The sequence below is a fragment of the Camarhynchus parvulus genome, chromosome 1 (assembly GCF_901933205.1).
Source record: "Camarhynchus parvulus chromosome 1, STF_HiC, whole genome shotgun sequence".
Classification (NCBI taxonomy): Eukaryota; Metazoa; Chordata; class Aves; order Passeriformes; family Thraupidae; genus Camarhynchus; species Camarhynchus parvulus.
Window position 1 is genome coordinate 67,821,645 of NC_044571.1, and position 24,583 is coordinate 67,846,227.

At 39.9% G+C, this 24,583-nt stretch overlaps 3 protein-coding genes across 6 annotated transcripts in view; 1 reads left to right on the plus strand and 2 right to left on the minus strand.

The window, feature by feature from the left end:
• BRCA2 (BRCA2 DNA repair associated) overlaps window positions 1–12,189 on the minus strand; it is a 34,149-nt gene extending 21,960 nt beyond the window's left edge. For 2 of the 4 annotated variants that reach the window (XM_030954457.1, XM_030954448.1), the window contains exons 1-11: window positions 12,042–12,189; window positions 11,509–11,569; window positions 11,066–11,169; window positions 10,199–10,447; window positions 8,190–8,295; window positions 7,360–7,412; window positions 7,211–7,251; window positions 7,001–7,112; window positions 5,383–5,438; window positions 4,348–4,462; window positions 482–1,660 (exon numbers count right to left, since the gene is read on the minus strand). In XM_030954457.1, the coding sequence (XP_030810317.1) occupies window positions 482–1,660; window positions 4,348–4,462; window positions 5,383–5,438; window positions 7,001–7,112; window positions 7,211–7,251; window positions 7,360–7,412; window positions 8,190–8,295; window positions 10,199–10,447; window positions 11,066–11,169; window positions 11,509–11,510 (2,017 nt within the window). In that variant the 5' untranslated portion in view covers window positions 11,511–11,569; window positions 12,042–12,189. Of the gene's footprint in view, window positions 1–481; window positions 1,661–4,347; window positions 4,947–5,382; window positions 5,439–7,000; window positions 7,113–7,210; window positions 7,252–7,359; window positions 7,413–8,189; window positions 8,296–10,198; window positions 10,448–11,065; window positions 11,170–11,508; window positions 11,570–12,041 lie in introns of those variants that run through there. The other 2 variants (XM_030954466.1, XM_030954476.1) reach the window with 2 other exon arrangements.
• A 281-nt stretch (window positions 12,190–12,470) lies between these two features.
• ZAR1L (zygote arrest 1 like) lies at window positions 12,471–15,974 on the plus strand. Its single transcript, XM_030947128.1, is given in 8 exon segments — window positions 12,471–12,553; window positions 13,971–14,081; window positions 14,168–14,462; window positions 14,464–14,562; window positions 14,565–14,738; window positions 15,150–15,242; window positions 15,383–15,457; window positions 15,831–15,974. Coding segments are annotated over 8 exon segments (1,074 nt in total).
• Window positions 15,975–16,823: 849 nt separating this feature from the next.
• FRY (FRY microtubule binding protein) overlaps window positions 16,824–24,583 on the minus strand; it is a 159,360-nt gene continuing 151,600 nt past the window's right edge. The window contains 4 exon segments of the mRNA XM_030954500.1: window positions 16,824–18,285; window positions 18,840–19,033; window positions 20,508–20,618; window positions 24,200–24,217. Of these exon segments, the coding sequence (XP_030810360.1) occupies window positions 18,027–18,285; window positions 18,840–19,033; window positions 20,508–20,618; window positions 24,200–24,217 (582 nt within the window). The 3' untranslated portion in view covers window positions 16,824–18,026.

Sequence of the window (24,583 nt, forward strand, 5' to 3'; positions counted from 1 at the left end):
TTTAACCTAATTATATTCTAACAGCCAGAAACAAGAGATGTGGCTGCAGTTAATGCTACCAGGTAAAAAACAAGAAATAAATTTTTAGCTGTAATGAAATTTCAAAAGATGGGCTTCAACTCCTTGTGTCTCAACATAAGGATTTGTTTAAAATTTAAAGTACTTCAACTCCTAATATAAAGTAATTCTTCTAGTAAAAGCAGCACTGAAAAAGATAACTAAGCTTGTCAATTACAATAATGGCTCAGGTGGAAGTTTCTATTCCAGAAACTAACCTGTTAGGAAAAGTAATCACAAAATTACTTGAAAATGATGCTATCCTTATCACTTTTAAAGGACCAATCCCATATGTTGATTCCCAACTGCCCAGCTACTTTTCCACAAACACAAGATTTTACATGATTTCATCTGAAACATTTACATGAAAGGCTCATAATAAATAATGAATCCTCCACAAATGATGAAAAGCTTAATAATGTACCTTGTTCAACATCACTGGCCACCAGACAGCCTCTAAATTTGTATGAATCAGATTCCAAATGTGGCAATGCAGAATGAGTAGGTGATTCAGAGGTTACTTCTTTTTGTATTTTTTCTTCTTGATACAGTAAAGTATTATTTAGTCTATAAATAAATTTCTTGGACTTCTTTCTCAGACTGGGTAACATCTTCAGGTTTTTAAAACCAGGCTTTGTAAGAGTATTTTCACTATTTATTAAATGGAGGTCATCACAGTTATCTGGAGATTTGGCACTACACGTAAGTGGGTGAACATCAGTTATGACAGATTTGGAAGCTGCTTTTAAATGTGTGGAAAGCTTGTCACTGTGGACTACAGAACACTCTGTGACATTTGCATGTTCCATTAAAAAAGAATTACAGTTTAAGCAGCTCATTTTGGAAACCTCAGCCGCACATCCTTTTACTAACTCTGGATCTTGAACACTCAATGACGCAGATTTTACTGGAGTTGTTTCTGATGTTGGGTTGTTTTCAGTGTTTTTCATTTGACAGCATTTTTCTGACAAATCCACACTCAACAGCTTTTGTGCTTTTAACAAGCCTGAAGAGTTCACTACAGATGTTTCCACAGCATCATCCTTGGCCATTAGTAATAACTTTTCTTCTAAATTTTCCTCCCTACGCAAGTCGGAGGGTGGAGAGCTACATACAGACATCTCCAGGTGAGTTTCGTCAAGACCAGACAAGTTCAGCTGAGACCACTGGCTTGATGGAGAGTGCACACCTTCTTTCACAGGCCTCTCATTCCCAAAGGACTTGTGTGTTCTATAATCATGCACATCTCCTGCATTCCTAAGAGACTCAAATTCCTTTTCATGTCCTATTAAACAGCCATCTTTACCATCTCCTGTATCTTCACTGGTGTTTTGGAGTAAAGAACCGTTCACTCGAGTACAGTGGCTGTTTTCAGTCCAGCTATTTGTTTTGACTTCCTGTGAAATGCCATTCTTTCTTCCATTAGGCTGCTGAGAGAGAACATCCCCCTTTTGTTGTGTTTTATCTGGATTTATCTCATATTTCTCTACTGCATCCAGAGCATGTGGCATCAGCAGAAGAGTTCCACTGGATTCAGCTGGCATGTTGAGTGTGTCCTCAAAGCTATCCATCTCACCCAGTAAGCCATCTAACACCTCTGACTCTAGAGTTTAGAGAAGATGGAGAGAGGAAAAGAAGTAAGAAAATAAGCTTTAGGAAATAACTTGGGAACAGTATTGGTAAATAGAGCTTTCAGTTTTATAGTCATTACCTTTACTCAGGAGTGAGTTGGTAAAGAAAAATGTAAGCAGGAGGCAAAGGAAATACATGTAAATGCCCTGGCCTCCTGAGCTCTGTAGTGGCTAAGGCTGCCAAGATGAAACCTGGCTGTCTCAAAAGAGTATTTTTTTCCCTCTACAGACAGAGAGTAAGAAATTTGACAATATATTGATTTTTTTCTTCCAAAATTTATACCCGATGATAGGTACCAGACAGGTTAAGAAGCTGTCAATTTACTGTTATATAAAGATTAATTATTAAATTGTCTTCTGCTATGACATAAAATAGTACAGTATCTAGAAAGATTTAGAAATAGTCTGAGTCTTTTAATTGATTAGGAAGGTTTTAAGTAGTTCCATGATTGGCATAAATATTAGAAAAATAATGAGAATTTTTTGTGTTTAGAAATAACATGCAATGGGGGAAAAATAACCCAAACTCGACTATGTAGAACTTATACGTGCCAAATAAAAAAATTACCTTCTCAAATGTATGAAATGAGACTCACTTATCAGAACATTCCACATTCCAAACCAGGTTTCATTTACAGACTGCTTTTTAAAACTTTTTCATATCACAGAAATCATAATAAATACCTAGAAAACAGTCCTCTGATTTCCTTAGGCCCATAACCAATAGCTTAACTTTTTCCATTAGCTTTTTTTAGGCATAATTTTTTAACTTGTCTCTGTAACTTTCCCTACTAGAACTTTTAAACAGTGTAATATCCAAAAGATTTTCCATTTGGAAGTCCATAGAAGATTTCCCAGTACTTGGTCACACACAACCAATTATTTGCAATACATCCACTATAGGTTCCTGCTGATGTTGTAGGCATAGAAAGTTACTCATTCTCTTTACTTCCTATTTTTTGCCTGAGAGGTAAATGAGATGTCAAAAAGAAGAAACTCTTAACTCTACAGATTGAGGTAGGTCATCTTCCTTTACTAAAGCAGGTTCCTCTGAAGCAACTTCTGTGACCATATCCTTTCATCTTGTGATAAGTTGTCAGTACAGCTTTCTACATGGACACAGCTTATTTGTTTTTACTTAAACAGACATTACTTTTTAGGATTAAAGAAAACAAGGACTAACTGAAAGACTGCACAGATACTGTCTGTACACTGAATAATTTCATGCCAGGGAAAAACAAAAATCAAGGAAATTAATTCTGACTTCTAAACTTACTGGAGGGTGATATTATTTGATGATTTGATATATTATGATCTTATTTTCTTTAACTGAAACAAAATGTATACTTAATAAAACTTATTGTAATTTATGACACTATTCCAGAGAAAACAAACATCTGAAAGCTACAAATGTGGACCTGTCCTTTTTATACATGGCATCTTCAAATGCCAAATTACCAAAAAGGGAAGACGTAGGAAAAGGGAAACACTTGCAAGTTATTTTCAACTCTAAAACAAATGGTCTTCTTCTCCCTCTTATTTTTCTCAGACATTAACTTATCTTGTCTACTGGAGTATGCAATGTAATAGGACCTACTGGAACACAGACCAAGACCAATTAATTTGTGCCTAATTTCTAAAAGTATTTTGCTGATTACAGATTATTTTAATACATTTACTACCAAACACATTCTTTTCAGCACATTTGGACCTACAGTATAAAAACAGCAGGCCTATATCACTCTGTAAGCAACAATGCTTCCTGATGCTAGCATTCTCAGCTCTCCTTATCAAATTCTAAACTGATTCTTTTAAAATTCTTACATGTACCACCAAACCTTATTTTTAGGGCAGGTCATTCAATTCTGATAAGAAGACATAAAATCCTAAGGATATAGTGTCCTGTCTAGCCAGCAAGAATCCCTACAGCACCCTTTTACACTCATGCATGCGGCACAAATTTCTGGTCATAATCTCCCCTTCTGCCATAATTTCTCAACTAAAATCAAAAAACCTCCCACTGAAATTTACGCTTTCACTTGTTCACTGATGTGATCTAAAAACATGAAATGAAAGTATTTTTCCCTTGTTTTCCGTATTTTCTGCATTCAATTAAAGAAATCAGAAACACTTTTTCTCCAAAAGGATTTGTCACATTTTGAACTACCTATTTTGAACAGGTGAAGTGAATGAAAAACGGATACAGCAAGAACAAAAAACAAGCTCACCACAGAATAGTGAGTGCTGGGATGAAACTTCATGATAAAGTTAAGCCTGTTCAATAACTAGAAGCAGTAGAGTAGTCTTGCTCCCCCTTGAGCCTGTACCATTTTTCTGTCTCTGCTCTCCCACAGTCTCACCTCTCCAGCTGCAGTGAGCACACTTCACAGTACTAATCTGGTTGGCAGATATGCCACTTTGTCCAGTGGCATCATAACCTGACATTCATGGCTTAACCAGGACACTAATTTAATTCACTGACTCAACAGACACTCCCCTTTTTAAGACTAGATTAATTTTACAAATTAGAATAAATTTAGGGACTCAGAGTACACAGCTGGCAAACAAACCAGCCACAGAACAGCCCAAAACACAGAATGTACTTTTATCCCCAGTCTTGCTTCACTGAATACTTATTAGGTAAAGCATCAATGCATACCCAAATCTTTGATGTCATCTTCAGCATTTAGCTTTACTGTCTCTGGTACAGACAGCATACTTGCATCACTTATCCCAGGACATTTATCATGCTTGGAAAAACAGTTGTGCAAAATCTGTAAACCAAAGACAAAAGCTGTGATATTATGTACCAGTTAGCGTCACTTTACCTGTGAAGGACAGAACTCTAAACATTTACTGCAGTACCTGACTCCATCTCTCAAAATGAAAGGTAACATTTTCACAGGTATACGTGAAAAACAAATAAGCAGATAATCCCAATTTTTGATGCAAATCAGGTTCCATTTTAAAGTCACCTTCTGGGCAGTGAATGGGTTCAGCAGTTTACTGTAATCCTCTCAAAAAGGGAACAAAGGAGATATGAGGAAGGACAAAGACATTTTGCCTATTTTCACTTGTAATGGTTTGTTAAATGTGAAGTTTCAGGTCATTAAGGATCAAACTTAAATTTGTAATTGAATCCTTTTAGTGTCATCCTTGGTTTTCAGTCTCAATAGTCATTCAGCTTTTATATACACAGTGTCAAATTCCAATTATGCAAGAACTTTCACTACCACTATCAAAGGACTGAAATTAATACTCAATTTCAACCCTTGATTGTAGAGGTTGAGAGCAACAAGTTATTCCTAAAGAATAACTTCCAAAAATCTGATGGAAGTGGGAAAAAAAAGACAAATCTTCAGATAAGTAACATAATTCCTAGGTTTGATTCCTCTCCAAATAATACTGAGTGCTGCTGAAGCCAAGTGGTCTGGGGAGTTGGGGTTGCTTTGGTTTTTTTTTTTAATAAGCACAGCAAAAAATATTCCTCAGAGAGAGTTATTTGTGAGAACACAATCTGCAACCATGTATTTCAAATTTAGTCTTGTGAGCAGTAACTTTTTAAAAAAGAGTCAGATAGGAGAGCTTAAAATGAAAATGACAGAATTTTTTATTCTTGGCTCAAGGAATGTAAACATGTAATGGAATAGCTTAATTGAAATTGAAGAACAACACAGCTCATGAAACTACTTACTGTATCAGCCCTTCCATCCTGTCGCTTTGCTTCAGAAACAGAATCATTCTCTCTAGCTTTAGAAGGAGACAGACAAGTCAATTTATTTTCTCCTGAGTAATCTGCTGAGTGTGTTCAAATACAGCTGTGTTTTGGGAGGATTTTCATTGGATTATTTTAAATTCCACTCAAATCTGTAAATAAACTACTAAAAACTAAAAGTTCTGATTGAAGAGTCATACAGTGGAAGGACAGTGTACAAAGGCAGTTTTGAACCAGCACAAACCACCACAAATCACAGGTTATGGTTTCTGCTATGTTTCCAGTTACCACCTTGAAACAGCACTGCCACTCCCCTTTCAAGCAGTTATTCATGGCACTCCTCCCCATTTTCTTCTGTCCAAAGATCTGGATGAGATCTTCAAGCCTTTCAGGAATTTCGGGTTTTTTCCCACTTCCTCCCAAAACAGCAGTACTACCTTCACTTTTGTTACAAAAGGAGAAAGTGAACCTTCTTTTTAAAATGCCTGAAGAGCGTATATTAAAATGTTTCATAGACACAACACCTAGGTTCTGTGTAGCAGCTCCTTCTTTTCACAGGTGTCAGAAGGCAGAGAGTATAATATCACTATTATAAAATATTAAGCTTATCCCAGACACGGAAGAATGAGAGCTCAAACCACAGCTCATCTCCCAGAACATCATCATTAAGATATGGATACTTCCCCCAGCCCTTCTTTTCAGTTCACACCTTTCTGGACCAAAGAACACCCAAAATGGCACAACTCAATAGCCTTGTGAATAGTACCACCCCTTACATCCCAAAAGTAATTCCCAATCCTAGGATTCATTCTTAATATGCCTTATAGGCACTGTACAGTGGTAATTTAACAACATGAAAAAGAGCAATATCAGAAGCTAAGGAAACACATCCAGGTCGTCCCATTTTCTCATTAATTTTCATCAACAAATCATACAAACTTCATTTTGTTTATCATATGCTAATGGAATCTCACTTTCATCAACGCCTTGGGTTGAGGCCTGATGTTTATCATCACTGTTAGTTACTACTGAAGCAATTATCACCTACTCATTCTCATTCACAGCTCTGCTGACACAGCTGTTTGTGCAGCTGTGCAGTAAATGAGCTCCAGGAATTGCCCCATCCCAGGAAATATGAACTCAGGAGCTCAGGTCGTAAATTGGATGAGTATCCCAGTCCATCTCACTGGATTGATTCTGATGGCAGGCACAGTGAGAGTGGTTAAAATGCTGAACACAACACTGCTGCTGGGAGGTTAACTCAGCAGGCCACATTCTCACACTTCATAAACAAACCCATTTAACTTAGCCCAACAGTTCCTAGTTAAGTGACAGGGCAAAGCAAACATATCTTATCCTCTTTCTATGCTTTGCTACGTTATTTCTAAATTTATATGCCCTAACCCCTCAGACAAAGGAAGAAAACTTCTGAAAAGTTTTCTGTGTAGGGCTGCATTATCTAAAGGCACCCACTAATAATCACTGTAAAAATTTTGTCTTTTTTTAGTTAAAAAACCAAACAGTTCATACTGAGTGAACTTCCAGCGTCAAAACTGGAAGTTTTAAACCCTTAGCAATTGCTCATTTTAAGAAATACCTATTATCACAGTTTCACCAAGGGTAGGAGGTGTGGCTAAAGAACTTGACCAGGACATATCTGGATCCACTTCTGCTCCCAGACTTTCAGAAATACATTTTGGAGTTCTGACCTAGAAATACATTTAACAATCATATATATAATTTCTACGCCAAATTCTAAATGTACAACTCAGGAAAAAGAAATAAAATGCATGAATAAAATCTGTACCTCCAAAAGTTTTGGTGTGTAAAACAAGCTTCCATATGGACCTGAAAAACATTATGTAAAAAGGACATTATTAAACAGTAACTAAAAAATATGGATTTTTATCTAGAGATGTAAAATATTTTGTAGAACCAGAAAGTGAAGATACAAACCAGGGATATTATTTCTCTGAGGTGTTCTGTAAGTATTCCTTAAAATAGTTGGACTGCAAAAGAAAATTAAAGCCATAATATTAATTTCATGTCTCAATTAAAATAACTGAATATTTTAAACATTACATATATTACCGTCTCCATTATTTCTTTTCTTTGCATCGTGGTTACTTCCCTGATTAGATAAAACACAGATTCCTCCAAACCATCAGTCAATATTTTAAACGTTACCATAAGTCTACTATAAACTGTAAGATATTTCTTTCAGGAAATAATTTAATTTTCAGTGATGATTTGTCTGACAAGTAATAAATTCCAATGTAACCATGCATTTTATAATAGGCTGTATGAAACTAGGGAAATTGGCTTAACTGACTACAATTAAATAACTATTTTAACTCTTATAATCAACACAAATAATTTGATAAAATTTATCTGAAATACAGACATGAAGTCTGTAAAAATCAAGGCTATTATTAAAAAAATCTCAGTAAATATTACAAATAGCTTTACTACTTGAGAAGCACATGATACATACTACTCTTTCTTTGGATGTTTGGACTTGGAAAGCTGAAAAAATGTTAAAAATTTTTGTATTCCAGCTGTGAAAGAGTAGAAGAATAGGAAGAATGATCACCTGAAAGCAAGGACATTTTTGAATTTAGCTAGTGTTTTATTTTCAACTCACTTAGCAACCTACAAGTATCATAAACATATCAGACATACAAGATTATTCACTGCTCCTAAAGTTCAACAGTCTGGTGGGTTAAATGTTGCTTTTTTCTTAAGGCCCAGATTATTTTCCGTTTGTGTTGACATATTTAGCATACCTAGCAGTGAGGCAGTTGTGGAAGGTACCAGGAGGAGAAGTAAGCATTTCATTTTCTTGGTCTATTTTTCTTCTTGTGTTACTTGGGCTTATCAAATTCTCTCTATCTACAACATAGAATACAATAATCAGCACAACTTTGCAGAACTCCCGGTAACAGTTTCAATTTTGAAGTTTAAAGCTAAGCTTTCAAAAAACCCAAACAAAACCAAATCAAAACAACAACAACAAAAAACTCCAAAACAAAACAAAAAAACCCACAACCCAATCCTAATTTCTATTCCAGTATTTTAAATATGTTCAAATTTTATATCCAACCAATGCTACATATTTTTCAAATGCACAGCCAAGAAGACCCCTCATTATGTCACTTTATTGACTTGGTATTAATCAAGTCATATATTCCATTCCATTTCAGTTTTAATGTACTGCATTGTGCCTTGTCATTGCACAAGTTATTCTTAGCAAAAATACAATACGTGCAAACACAGGTTTGTGCAGCTTCCCCTCAAATTTACTAAGTCATACACTTATTGATTCAATTAAGCAGCAAAAAGCAAAAATTATTTGCAGAACTGTTGTTGGAGTCACTGTCACTGTCAGCAGCATCCATTTATTTGCAAAGCATCTCCAGGCAAAAGACAGTGTTCCCACTAAAGCAGCAGAATCTTATGAACAGTGAGACCCTTACAAGGACAATCAACTACTAACAGGAATTTCTATTCTGAAGTTTCCAAACAACCTTAGTATCAGAAATTACACTTTAGTTTGTGCATTTCTCTCTGCTTCTGAGTTCCTGAGTTCATATGCACAGCGCAGGTGCATCCCAATACCATACCAAGGTATGAAATCCATCAGCTCCCATCCAGGCTCTTGTTTTCACAAGAGCCATTTGGCTCTAACCAAGAAAATAGAATATTTCAGGCAGTCACATGTGAACTTTGCACATATGCAGACCAAAATGGACCATTCTGAAATAAACAATTATAGGGTTCCTTCCTTTGCCATATATGAAACTGCCAAATGAAATTCCTGAAACCAAGAATTCCCTAGGGACTTCACACTGTAAAATAGAAATAGCTACATTTAGAAGAAACATGTTCTCAGCAGAAGTTGAGTAGAAACAAAGAGAGTTACAATATTCCATGGAAGTAGTGTTATAAAGTATACTTGAATTGCATCATAGCTCTAACCCTTCACAGAATTTGCACAGGATCTAAGAACAATTCTGGTAATAAAAGGGAGTCTTGTGTTTGCCTGTAACCTGGTTAGAAAAGCTCATCAGAAGGACACAGACACAGCAGATGTACCAAGCACATACTTGAGGAATGGGGTTAAATACTCTTCCAAAGAAGAGATTCTTACAGACAGTGTTGCATACATTCTCCATAGAAAAGGTTCTTCTTGATGTCCAAGGAGGGGGAGTACATCGGAAAGGAGCAGAGTGACATGTACTTCCATGATGTACTTGGGATTTGGAAATAATGTATAAGAAGTACCTCACAAAATTCCTTTTTTTTTCCAAATGGAAAAATGTAGTTTTTTCTATAATTTACAATCTTAGTAACTCAAAGAGATGGTGCTTCTGAAACTTTCCAAGAAATGTTAAGGAGTGCCCTACAGATTGCCTCACACTTCGTCATGATAAGGATAGCTTCAAATGAAGCTTTCCCTTTAAAAGCTTCAAAACTTCTGCATAAAAATATTAGACTGCTAAAAAAAAATTCACTTTGATTTGCAGTCAACAGGTTATAATGAGTTCATATTCCCTCATATTAACAGCACTTAGAATGTTTGGACCATAAGAGTATAATTTATACAGGGAATTTTCCTTATATATTACCAGTTTATCACAACCTGAACCCACTATTAAGATTAATTCTGCATTTTTATAGATAATCTTCAGAAGACTACTAAAATAAGCTTTTATTCCCACAGATCCTGCAGTAGCATTATCTATGACATTAATGATCATCAGCTGCAACAGAAGGTTAAAAAAAAGTTACTTACTTGCTCCTATTTTTTTCTGATCTGGCTCTTTTTCAGGAGAAGAAGGTGGCAATATTGCATTTTGTTCTTTAAAGAGCAGTGGGGTTGATGCCAGCTGACTGTATGTAGAGGGTTTTGTCCTTGGAGTTTTAAAAGCTGTTTGATCAAGCCAGCCAGAGGGCCCATCAACCTCTCCAAAGGATTTGGGCTCATATGGGGGTGCTTCTGCGCTGAGTTCTTCAAACCAATTAAGACTGATGGGCCCTAAATCTATGAAGGAAAACATACAGAAAACCACATGAAAAGGAAAAAGGTTCCTCTAAGGAGGATGTGAAAACACGCCAGGCATTTAAATGCTAACAGCAAAACACATCGCTCCTTCCACTGCCATACTTCTGGTTTGCTCGTTTCTAGATGGCTTTGGACTCTGATAACCACAAAATATAACGGTATTTCTGCCCAAATTCTAAGACCATTAACAAAATAACCAAAGGACCAGAAAAATATCCAGTTTGTTTAAAATCACAAGTATACTCTGGCTTTTAGTTTCTCTTGTTTTGCTCAGAGTGGCAAGGTAAACAGGCTCCTTTTAAAATTACTAACTACCACAGGTGTGTCCCGAAAAAGACTAAGCCTGGTCTACATGTTGGCAAGTATAGAGGTGATAACTCCAAAAAAGCAAGTACAAAAAGTAACTAAGCATATATCATGAAAAAAAACTACAAACAAAAATTTGAAGAAATCTAGGATTTAGGAAATACAGGTTTGGGGCAAGAACAGCAGCTAACAACTTACATAAAGCTTTCCTGTGAAACACAAAGCAAATATCTACAAAATATTGGTGCCCAGAAAGCAATCTTAATAAGAAATACTTTAGATAAGCTGTACCTGATTCATTGCAATGTGCCTTAAATATTTCAAAGAAAGTTGGTCTTTCCACAGGTTCGCAAGCCATTTTCTTATCCATTAAATTACCAGAACAGTTGAAAAGCCTGAGAAGAAATAAAATACTTTTGATACATTGCTGTTTGAATATCTTAGGCTGGCTTTCCTGCATTTTGTGGTGTGCCACAGCCCAGCCTGTTTTGCTTTGACTGTGATGTGAGCATTCAAACACCACAATGATGAACATGGTGGGAAAACAACAGACAAGAGCACAGGGAATTACACCACAGATAATGAAAACACTCAGCAAACACACGACACGATGGAAGGGGCAGAACACTTCTGAGGTATTTTAAACACAAATCAAAACCCCACATTCACTACGTGTTAGGATGGAATATGTACTATCATATATATACTCTCACAACCACACTCATACAACTTACATGTCAAGAGTTTGATTCAAAGTTGATTTCAAGTGGAGCAGACATTGCCAGCTTCACAGTTCTATTAAAAAATACGTATAATAAGCCCATAGTGAGACCTCACTGTTTAACATATCTATGCCTTCCACAGCAAATCCCGTTTCCCACACACTGCCTTAGCAAAACCACAGGAAAAACGGGCGCTTTAAAACAGGGTACGGGCTGCATTAGGACAGAACACCGAGGAACTTAACACTGCCTCAGAAGTGCATTTTAAAAACTGCGATCTGACCAGTCCACGCTGCTTTCCGTGAGGCGAAGCTCCTCCCGGGCAATGACCGTGCATGGAGCGCGGCCTGCGCAGCCCCGCCGGGTCACCGCGGGGTCACCGGGGACAGGCCCAAATCCCCTCTTCCCCTCACCGAGCCACACCCGGCGACTGCGGACCCCCGGCGGGCTGTGAGGAGAGGGAGGGACGCCCGAGGGGCGGCAGTGACACCCCCAAAACACAGCGCAGTCCCAGGGCAGGGCCGAGGCACACGCGGGGCCGTTACCTGCCGGCGGCGCCTCGGGCGGGGCGGCGGCCGCAGCATCGCCTCACGCAGGGAAGCGGGGCGGGCGGGGCGGGCAGGGAAGGACGGCAGGGGATGAGGGGCACCGCAGACCCCCGGCCCGACCGCCCCTTTCGAAGCTTGGCGCCAACGCAGCGCCGCGCCTGCGCAGCGGGAGCATCCGCCGCTCCCGCCCTCCGCCTCAGCCACCTCCCGGCAAGGAGGCGGCGAAGCGGCGCCGCCTCGGCCGCGCCGGCCTGCCCTGCACGGGGCCCGGCATTGCGGCCGACAACAGGTGGTGCCCGCCGTATGGGCTGTCCCGCGGCGGCTGGCTCCGCACAGAGCAGAAAGGGTGCGTGCCCTGAGGCGGGATGGCCGCCAGCAGCTTGGCGTGTGGAGGCGAGGGGATGAGGTACCGCATCCACGGCTGACATGGCCCGCGTTGCTGGGCAACAGCTGCCAACACCAACCCCTCGGGAAAAGGCTCTGGAAGGCTCCCAGCGGCAGGGCCGTGGGCAAGTGAACTGTGCAAGCCCCAGACTCTGCTTCTCAGGTGGCTTTGTAGGCCTTGACACATGAAATGGTTGTTGACGTTCCAATAAAGAGAATGTTACTATCCTCCACATACAAGTCCATTCCCGCTTTGTCTCTTCATTAAATTCTTGGCTTTGGCGATGGAACAACTTCAAGATGTGTGGAACACTCTCTCCACCACCAACTTTGAGTTTACCCATCTTCATTTTAGTGGGATGTTCATCTGTTACTGTGCCATAAAGGGCTTTCTTCCCACCTCTCCACAACAGTCCTTACGTTTCAGTTTTATCACATCACCTGCTTAGTCATCTGCCACTTTCATCAGTTTCTTGTCCTATGAGAATTTTCCATATCCCTTGTCCTTTCAAGGAACTTTAACTTCTAACCCTGCAGTGTCCTGGGAAGCTGCAGTAACTTTCTTCCCAAAGCATTTTAGAGGAACTCAAACTGTTGGTTTAAATGATGGCATGTAGTTTCCAATTTGATTTCCATCCCCATTCCTAAAGCACCTTAAAAACTTACTTTTTTTGCAGCTACACTGCAATCATTACATTTTAACTTGGCTATATCAATACCCTATTGTTGCTTTGATACTGACAGTGCTTTGAAAACCCAAGCACAACATGGAGCCTTGAGACATTTTTCTTTTAATTATGATGAATGTGTTTCCTGAATCTTAACCTCTTTGTGCCCTGTAAAAATGCTGTTTCTTACTCGTTTATCTCAGACCCTTGAAAGTGTCAGATACACTGTGAACGTTTAAAGACATCATCCCTATCAGGTCTTCTCTAGCCTCTTTCTTGCTGGCCCAGTGAATTTTATAAAGCAATGCATTTATAAAGATGGTAAGGAGTCATACAAAGAAAGGATTTCACATCACTGCGGTTCCAGGGACTTAAGGGTTACATACACAGTTTGGATGATTTAATTACATTATTTCAACTGTACTACCATAAAATTGAACAGATGTAAGTGTGAAAGAAGGACTATAAGTCTATATGCTTTTATTACCTGCTTGTATTATTAACACTTATTTCATATACAGATATTAAGCCACTGCTTTCCCTTACTTCAGTTTGTATACAGGAGTATATTCCATCTTTTCCTAAAGCGGTTCAGTAGATAGGAAAAGTTCCAGGTAGATAATCCCCAAGTAATGGAAGAATGGGGATGCTCTGACCTTTTAATACTGGTAAAGACTTCTTTCCAGAAATGTAATTGCCTGAATTCTTTGCTCACTCTCCGGGGGACACTTATTGTGACTTTGTTAGTTTCCCAAAGCCCCTTTTCCTTCTTTTAAGACCATGAGCAGAAGGGACTATGAGCAAGCAGGCTTCTCTTCACTACGCAGGCCGTGGTTTTCCCAGCTGTGGCTGAATGACATCTCTCCATCATTAGACTCCGGCAGAGAAGGAAGGCAGGTAGGCAGGCCAGCCTTCCCTTGCCATCAGCCCACCTCCCTCAGCTGCCCCCACTTTCCCCATCAATTAGCAACCATTAGCTCCCCAGGTCAGATAAAAGCAGGGCAGACACACAGGTAGGGCTGACCCTTCAGCGGCGATAACCATGGACAGCTTCGTCTGTTCCCCCTTCAGCACGTACCAGAACTTGAGGAGCAGCCCCGCGCGCTGCCGCGGCTGGGACACTGCGGCCAAGCAGCCCAGCTGGAAGCAGAGCAAGAGCAGTACCATCAGCCCCTTCCTCGGGGGGCCCTTCACGCCGCTGCCCTCCGACTACCTGGACAGCTACCGGCGGGCGCAGCTCCAGGCGCTGCTGTCGCAGGTGGGCCCCGCGCTGGCGCCGCGGCCGCGGCGGACCAGCACGAAGGAGGCGGCGGTGCAGGTGAGCCTGCGGGCCGACGTGGCCGTGCAGTGCTCGCTGGGGCCCCGCAACGCTGCCGCCGCCCGCGCCTTCAGCCCGCGCCGGCCTGCGCGCCCGGGCCGCCTTCGCCATCTACTCACCCGCGCCCGACCGCCGCCTCTTCGCGCGCCGCCCGACGCCGCGCCGCTCCCGGAGAAGACAGAGCCGGCCGAGGAGACCCCGACGGCGGACGGTGGCGAGGAGCAGCAGGAGGGCCCGGCGGGGGCCGCGCTGCCGCCGCGCCAGGAGCCGGTGGGGACGCGGCGGGAGGAGACCGCGGCTCCCAGGCAGAGAGCTGCCTTCCAGGTGCGCCGGGACGGGGCGGGGGGCGAACCCTCGAGCAGGGAGGCCAGAAATCCCCTCATGAACGGCACGGTGGTTCTTGTCCTGCCCCGGGCCGGCTCTGTCTCATCTAGAGCAGAAGAGCCTCCAGCCTGTGAAAACCCACACGTGTGGATCAAAGCATGGCAGAATGGTTTGGGTTGGAAGGGACCTTAAAGATCATCCAGTTGCAACCTCCCTTCCATGGGCAGGGATGCCACCTGCTAGACCCTGTTGCTCAGAGCCCCATTCAATATGGCTTCAAATATTTCCCATATGGCTTCCTGGGCAATCTTTTTCAGTGTCTCAGCATCCTTGGGGAGTAGTAGTATTGAGGGAGCTGGGCTGGGTGCTCTCGGGCTGCTGGAGGATGCTCAGTGAACTCTGTCTCTGCAGTTCTTGGAGCAGAAGTATGGCTATTTCCACTGCAAAGACTGCAAGACCAGATGGGAGAGTGCTTACGTGTGGTGCATTTCTGGAAGCAACAAGGTAGTTAACAAGTAATCTTTTTTCTCCTGAGACTTGTAAGAATGGCATAAAATCTGACAAATCAGATGTTTTGGCACAAACTTAGGTACCTGTACACCTTGAAGAAGTCTCTATACTAACAGAACTTGCCTTTTTTTCAGGTGTACTTCAAGCAGCTCTGTCGCAAATGCCAAAAAGGCTTCAATCCCTATCGAGTGGAAACAATCCAGTGCCAGGTAAGTTAACTGTAATACGCTAATTCTATTGTTGAATTTGATGTTGACTTTATCTGGAAGAAAACTTGATTTCACCAAAATGCTAGGAAATGTTATTTGGGAAATGTGTATTGGGGTAGGCCTCCCTCCTCCCATGGATAGTTTACCTAAACAGTTTTGATATAGTATTATGGCTCACTACATGTATGGTAGGGTTTTGTGCTGCTATGTGAGAAAGCTCTTAGCACCTGAAATCCACAGGGCTTTTAACCACAGGAGTTCTTAAGTATATCAGCCCCAATGTGTTGCTCTTATTAAGGAAAACCAAATGTTAGTCTAACATGAAGTGCATCCTCTTTGATCTACTACTACTAACATGTCTTTGTTTCTTAAGATCTGTTCCAAGACTCGTTGCTCTTGCCCTCAGAGGAAGAGACATATTGATCTCAAGAGACCTCATCGCCAAGAGCTCTGTGGCCGCTGCAAAGGCAAAAGGCTGTCCTGTGATAGCACTTACAGCTTCAAATACGTTGTCTGATCCATGTGCCCTCTTCTCTTTTGTGCTTTGCACTTTGCCTTTTGCAATGTTTTGACTCAAGGCTTTTGACCTGGCATTGGATGATGGATTAAGACTTCGGTATTATTGTAAAATATAATAACTTAAAAGTATGTAATTTCACTGAATGTATGCTGTAAATAAAAGTTCAAAAAAAGTTTGCACTAGTTTGATACCCCTTAGTTTCAGCCTCCTTGGTTGAAAGAGGAAAGCTTATCTGTAAGGAAGCAACCCATTTGATTTCCTAAAGATAGCAGACTTTGTTTTGAAGTCTTCAGGGAATGCTAAGATTCAGGCTACAATAGCAAGTTTTTTCTTCAGTCACTCAAACTGAACTATGGTGGAAGATGCAAATATTCTGGAGGGTGAAGTCTGGTGTAAATGCAAATGTGTCTTCCCCCTGCCTCTGTCAAATATATATATATATAAACCACGGCTGCTTGGTAATCAAAGACTATCTGCCAGAACAAGACTATGGCTGTAAAATAGGTGGGAAAGGGGGTGTAAGCTGCCCACATTTGAAATGAGGAGGGGAAAAACCTTTTGATGGCAGCATCTGTGACAGCGTAAAAAACACTCTTTAGGGTAGAAGGAAGTTCAGAGGCTTTCACAGTCAGTAGAAGACCAATGAAACTATTTTTGCTGTTGTAGTCTTCCACACTGAGTTGTGAGGATTTTTTGTCAGGCTGTAGTTACATTTCTCACTCTTTTCTATGAATGGTTCCAGCATAAACCAGGAGATGGGTATTTTTTGGGGGGCTGCTGATCATGGATACCATGTGCAACAGTACTGATGCAGACAAGAACACAATTTTCACAACAAGCACATACTGTGTTGTGACTATATGTGACTTTTATACTTTAGTTAAATGGATGTACTGATCCAAATTTCGAAGTTACTTCACAAAAACAGTTAAGTGTATTTACAGTGTGAATAAGTTACATAGTTGTTAGAATAAAAGTGTCTCAGATGTGCAACAGATTTACATGCATACATTTAACACTGGACAGCAGTTAAATGTAAGAAAAAACCCATATAGTCATGACTTTTATATATACATTACAAATAAAATAAGACCTCTCTTTGAAGAAACTTAACATGAGAACTTGCATTTCACATTAATATTTTTACTTTTTATACTCAAAATTTATATTAAATAAAAATATGCATGCTTAACAGTTCAAAAGATTTGACTCTGTGATGGGACTTTCTCCTACAAAATGGCAAGTTAAATTAGATCAACCATCCTTTAATAGTATAAATATATTCATAAAAGCAAACCTCTAGTAAAAAGCAGCCAAGGTCCTTAATAAAAAAAAAAAAGAAAAATCTATCAAGACCTTTCATGATCCTTGGGGGGTCCTAAGAACAGACCTCTACAATATGATCCAGTACCTTCAGAGACAGTAGCCTAGTAACATTAGGAAATGTACTTCATAGCAGCTCATTGTTTTAAGATACAGTAATCATATTCAAATTACAGTGTACATTAAATTATAGTCTGTTTACAGTTTGTTTCATATACACAGGCTCTCAGCTTTTGACCAACAAGTTTGTGAGATTCCGTGGCCAGCTTCATTCTGCCCATCTTTCACTCAACTAAATAAGAAAAAAAAAAGGAAAAAATGTACAAGGTTTGTTTTTTTAACAAAAAATACTATTTTGTGAAGGAAACATTGCACTTTTGCCAACCAAAAATTAATTTGCTATAAAGGAAGTATTGTTCAGTGTAGTAGGCTTTGGTATGCAATGGAAGTCACTTCTTCAGTAGTGAGTTGCAGTTACTCAGTGAAATGCTAACTGGTTTTTGTGCAACACAGAACAAAGGATGTTGTCCCAGGTACTCTATGCTACCTCTGTCCTTACAGTATTGCTATGTATTTGAAGTTCAGCCCATCGCTTTTTAGAAGAAATCCTAAATGTAACAAGAGTGAGTACAGTTTGACCAAACCTTTGTAAGGCTGAGAAGACATCGAGCCACCTCACTCCCACAGGACAGCACTCCCAGCTTGAAAGGGGACCCAAGGGTCCTGTCAGAGACTTGTGCCGGAAACGCTGGAGTCTGGAAGAAACGTATTGATGACCCGGTAGCTCTGAGCTCTGCGGATCATGTCGCGGATCTCGATGTTCAGTTCCATTAACTTGGTGCAGATTTCAGTCAGGCTCTGGTTGGAGCCCACCAGTGCATAGGTGCCCGTCTGACCCAGGGTTTGGTGGCGGAAGTAAATATTCAGTAGTGTCTGGACTTCATCATCAGAGGTGCTTCCAAAGATATCATTGGGCCACAAAATCCTGCAATGAAACAGAAAAAGAGCAAGCATTTCATTGTGGGTTTATTAGCAGAAAGCAGAGCTATGTGACAGCGATCTCTAAAAGAAGAATGAACTTGCACGTGCTTATAAGCCTAAAGCAACTCACCGTTTTACACCACTCATTTTTTACTCATATTCTGGTACCAGGCACTGAATACACATAAAAGTGCAATTTCCATGATCTTAAAAAATGGTTAAGAAAACTCATTCAAATAGGTGTAACTGAAACTGGGCTGAATGTTAGCTCATGCCAATGACATGCACCTGTAAGGAATTAACTCAATAAAGATGCTTAAGAGCCTCACAGGACTTTTGATCTACAGAATGGAATTAAACATCTTAATTGTTGCAAGCATATGTTTGATAGTTACTTGTGGCACGCTCTCCAAAAGCCAGTATCAATGCCCCCGTGTTCCTTGTTGAAACAATAATTAATTATGCTGATCCTGTGCATTATGTTTCATTAGGAAGATAATAAATGCATACTTTTCTGATAACATGAAAGTCTAATATGAGCCATGTAGCAAAACTTGCCTGCATTCTCTTATTTGTCTGACAGCTTTAACAAGTTCATTGTTTTTCAAACACTCCAGCATGGACTGAATAGCTGCTTCAGTAGAGTTGAATGTGGGCTCAGATTCTGTTGTCAGAGGCTCAGCTGCAAGTGCAGCAGTAGCATCCTTCAGATTTTTCTTCAGCTCACTCAGTTCTCTTGACATATTTAACAGCTGTTCCAAGGAGAAAAATGAGAGATGGGTATTTTCATTCTCCATAAGCCCCACATGGAGTAGATACTTCAAGTTTGTCCTTACTGCTATATTGGATGTAGACATTATGGAAAAGACCCCAATTTAATACAAGGACATTTCTTGATCTCTGTACAATATAGAGAAAAAGCAAACTACAGGTTTTGTTGTTTTTTTTTTTACCTTTGTGCATCCTTTAACATTATGCCGTAGTTTTGGCTTGCTAAAATGCAGCAGCATATCTGAACAAGCTTTTATTTTTCACCCTTACTTTTTTCACATCATAGTGGAAGAACTGAAGAAAGCATGTACTTCTCCTAGCAAGATGTTGATATTTATTTACAAAACACATGCAGCATCTGACATAATTAACAGATGGACAAGCAATGTATAACCCTTTCTCAGGCTGAAAAGTTAATATGGCACAAGATTCATAAATAATTAGTTAATAATTTTCAAGGATCTACTTTTTCATGCTCCTACATGCTAAAAATAACCACTGTCACATGAACTGACAATGGAATTTCCTTTAAGTAATAGCTTATGGATCCAGCAAAATATGCAAATGTCATAGTGAAATAGCTATTCTTTGTACAATTGTTTCCCAGTTCCACAGGCTACATTATTTATAACAATTTAACACAGTCGTAACTGTGAAATACACTCATAGAAATCAATTATAAGGAATACAAAATATTTTTAAAACTTACACTGCTCTAGTAGTAGTAGTAGAAGATGCCTATTGTCCTGTCTTGTCTTAAAAGTGAACAGCCCAGTCACAATGTGAGCCAGCCTTCACAACATACAATTTATTGTATCCTTAAGATACAATAAATATTCAAACGCTTTTTACTCCGACAGCACATCTGATAAAACAATTTCTGTTTATAGGCCTTATCTAAACTACTAGCATATGTCATAAAATACATGTAAGAGCTTCAAATTTTATTTTACAAAGCAGAGTACAACAACTTCTTCTCCACAATAGTTTAAAATATATACATTTTTCTCCATACCAGGAGAAAAATACACATGGAATGGTAAGTTAAATCTTTTCTTAAATGATAATCATTCAGCTTAAAGTGATCACCTCAAATATGTTTCAAAGTATTACGTATTTTAAGCAACTGCTGAACATAAACTTGATTAACAGTACTGTTCTTGTGAAATTGTTTTACAGTAAGACTCATGGATTTATCTTGAAACAAAAAGCTGTTTGGGCCAAAAGTGAGAGTGTGTCGTGTCAAAATATTTAAATAAAAAGGTTTGTAAACATTACATTATTAAAAATACAGGACATTAAGGTATTTAGTTGATTATAGTCAATTTATAGTCTGCAGATTTATAGTCAGTGTGAAATAGTGGGATCCTTGTTGTTAAGTCTTGAGAAAGGAAAAATAAGAACATGAAAATAAAACGGAATTTTCAGTATAGGACTTTGTAGTTTGTTACATACCTCTGGCATGGAACTCACTTCGTGCACTTGTCCAATAAGTTTACAGTAGGACTGAAAAAGCAACAGCAGCTGGAAGTGCAGTTTATATAATCTCTGACAGAGTTCCAATTGCTAAGGAAAGATTTGTAGGAGAGGAAATAATTAATAAATATTAGTGAGTTTAGATAATTTTTAATAACTAGCAAAACACATAGAGATAGTTTGTTCTCAAAAACATTATTTTATTGAAGTATGATCATACACTATTTCAGAAAATAAGTAATGATTTTTCTTCTGCAGCTAAGTCATACATAACATTGAAAATAAAATTATGACAGCTAGGTCTCGTGTAGCACATGTCAGCATCAGCCTCAAAATATTCTGTTTTTGTTACCTTCACTGTCTCCAGTTTGCAGCTGGAAAGCAGAAAGAGAATACAGGAAGTGAATTCTCTGCATAGAACATGAAACTCCCGAATTTCAGATAAGGTCAAAGACCTCTTCCAAGGGATGGAAATCTAAGACAGAAGCCATGAAAAAGCAGTCCAAGATGGTTAAAGCTCCTGCCTGCTCCTCTGAGAAGAGAGAAACAGAGGTGATAAATTCATCTAGGAATGAGAAGAAGGAAATGCCAGCCCTGGAAGTTAAAACACTGCTCATGGATTTTCCACCATCTTAAAGAAATTATACAATAGATGGATGGAGTTTAAGGCATAAGAGGGTATTTGGCTTCTATGAAGTATTGTCCCAGATGAAGTAGATATTGCTCTTTGAATATTCACTTGTTTCTTCCAGTGTAAGTGCAGCATGACATAAAAGATGTCAGACCTTGAAATAATGGGTGATGGGCATGTCTGCCAGAGAGGTCAAGTTAATATGCTCATGGCTCCTGATATTCTTGTGTCTAACAGGAGGGCAATCTCTTAGTTCCACAGCTGGATCATGGTGAAGAAGGGAGGGACATTTAATATTCAGCTAATTATATAAAAAGTGAAAATCCTGCAATTGCAAGTCCTGACCTTGTGCTGACCCTTTGGCAGGAAAGCCTTACAGACTTCCAACCGTATTTGATTTGCCTACGGTAACAGACACCGTGACCAGGGGTGGGCTCAGTGATATTTCCATCTGTTTGGAGGAACTAAAGCAGAGCTTCATGCCAAAATTGGCAGAAAAGAAGAAGCTATTAATGTTTTCTTCTTTAAAGCACTTCATACATGCTTCGTTACCAGCACATGCTGCAGCTCTTTGCTGAATTTGGGACTGTGCAAATGTCAGCACAAACACTAATAGAAAGTACTTTAAGTACATTATAAATGTCAATTTGACGGAAGTGTTTTATTTACATATGGTTCAACATTTAAGTGCCACATTTTTTAATAATAAGCCAAAATTAGAACCACAGTTTAGTGTTCCAGTTCCCCAGATTTCTGTACCAGCCTCACAAGGCTGAGGGGCTAAGGTCAAAAGCAAATTTCATCTTTTTTCATCAGGGTGAGGTTGACACCAACTATCCATCAGAACAAACAGCCAAGGGCACTGCCAAAATGAGGCAGAGCTAGTCTCCTTCTAAAGAGGGTTTGTGGAGGCAAGTGGGAGCAGGAGGATAGTGCCAAGCCAGAAGGTGTCAGCCTAGCAGGGTTTGTCCTGCTGAAGGCCAGGCACATGGGGCTGCTCACACCTCAGCATCAGCAGAGCAGCAGAGCTCAGCACTGTAGATTTGCCCGCTCTGAGCCATTCTGGATCTGGTATCTGTGTCGTTATGTTTAATGCCTATTACTGGAGGGCAGCACTGGAGTGCTCCTGTCCCAAATGGAAAGGAGGAATTTCAGCAAGGAGAAGGCCTTCAGCAAGTTTGCAGATGACACAGAAGCATGGGATGCCGTCCAGGGAGACATGGACTTAAGAAGCGGGCCCATGAGAACCTCATGAGGTTCAACAAGTCCAAGTGCAAGGGGCTGCACCTGCGCTGGGGCAATCCCAGACCAGAGCACAGACTGGGAGAGGAACTCATTGAGAGCAGCCCTGTGGAGTTCTCCTGGATGAAGAGGTGAACATGAGCTAGCAGTGTGTGCCCACAGCCCAGAAGGCAAACCACATCCTGAGTAGCATCAGGAGCACCTTTCCTGTGAAGACAGGATGAGAGGGTTTAGCCTGGAGAAGAGAAGGCTCCAGGAAGTTCTTATAATAACCTTCCAACTTAGAGGGGCACATAAAAAACATGGAGAGCAACTTTTTACAAAGGCAGATCATGGCAGGACAAGGGGCAATAGCTTTAAACAAAAAAGGAGAGAGATTTAGAGTAGATGTTAGGAAGAATTTCTTTATATGAAGGGTAGGGAGGCACTGGAACAGGTTGTCTAGAGAAGTTGTGTATATAAGTGTTCAAGACACCCCTGTAAGTGTTCAAGACCAGTCTGGATGAGGTTTTCAGCAACCTGGTCTAGTGAAAGCTGTCCCTGTTTATGGCAGGGGGATTGGAACTATATGATCTTTAAGGTGTTTTCCAACTCAAACCGTTCTATGATCCCACCAGACTGGATATGACAGCAAAGACCCACAAATGCAGAAAGAAGGCCCAGCAGATCTGTGGTAAGGAGCAGGTGTGCTAGGGCAGAACTGACTTGTGGACAGGGACAAAGCCTATCAGAACAAAGAGGCAGGGCATGAGGAACACTGCCAGTGAAATAAACCTGCCCAGGGGCCATCCTCTGTAACCAAGGGCACAGAGTACTGGCAAATCTGCGATCCTGTGGCTAACCATTCTCTTCCCAAAATAAAGACTGATTGTTTAGATACAGCCTCCTGGAGATGGCTTAGGCTTCTGTCTTCTCTCAAACCATGCTCAGGCATGTCAGGGGCTGGCTGGTGGCCTGCCAGGGAAGGTGTTGATCGCTCACCCGAGCAAGTGCCAGCCCAGGGACACTTGTTTCCTCCCTGGTCCTGTTCAGCTCCCAAGTAGGGACACAGCCTGAGGTTCCCCAGCAGGGATCAAATTCTCTCTATTCAAATTTTGGAGACCTAGCAACACTACATAGCAGTTACATACACATATAGTTGGAGCTGTCAAGGAGTTAATAATTAATTGAAAACAAGCATAGCATCATTAAAAAACCCATCTCATGATAGCTTGTAACACTGGATTTTTTTTAGTCCTTGAAGAACAATAATTCAGTTTTACCCTTGTGGCTGTTAACCTGAATGAAAACAAACTAAGGTCAAACTAATGGTTCTAGCTTGATTGACTTAGTATTTAGTTACTGTATCAAGAAACTCAATTTTTGTTCTTCCTGAGTAAGTATTAGAAACCAATAGTGGTGAAACTGTTTATCAACATATACACAAAAGCCATTTGAAATGTAACTTCCAACTATAAATTGTAGTTTTTCACTAGGAAAAATGGAAAATTATTAATTTTAAAATAACAAAAAATGTTTCCTGACCCAGCATATTACAACCATTCAAAAGCTTGATTTGTAAAAATGTATGTAAATGACCATTTGAAACAGCATATGAAAGTGTCAAAATTTTGGCACAGTATTTTTTGATGTCACAAAACACATGTTAGTAAATAATTTTAGTCACCGCATTTAGAACCACGTCTTGTATAGGAAAATTATAACAAAAAAGAAAACATGCTTAGAAGTAAAACAGTAGAATTGGGGTGTATTATTCCATCCACAGATGGACAAAAAATATCAAAGAACTTCAACTTACTGCAAGAGATTCCATTTGCTACACAGCAAGCATGGCACAGGAGAAAAGGAAAGGAAAGAAAGTATAGTGTCAGTGTAATGCATGCAATAGGAAGCACAGCCCATCTGTATAGCATAACTTATCAGCAGTATTAGCAATGCTTGCCTCAACCTGATAATTGGTTGGAATATCACATTCAACATGCACAGCATTCTTAATAAAATCAAGCTTTAATTCTAATGATAAATTCCAGTCTAAATATCCTCAGTTAGAGCTTCAGATTTATTAGTTTAGATTTATCCTACCCAGCAGCTCAAGAACTTACAGTGAAATAGTGTTAGAAAACTCTCAAAATAATACTTTTATTTAAATTTGCCTTTTTCTTATTAAGAAAAGCTCATATTG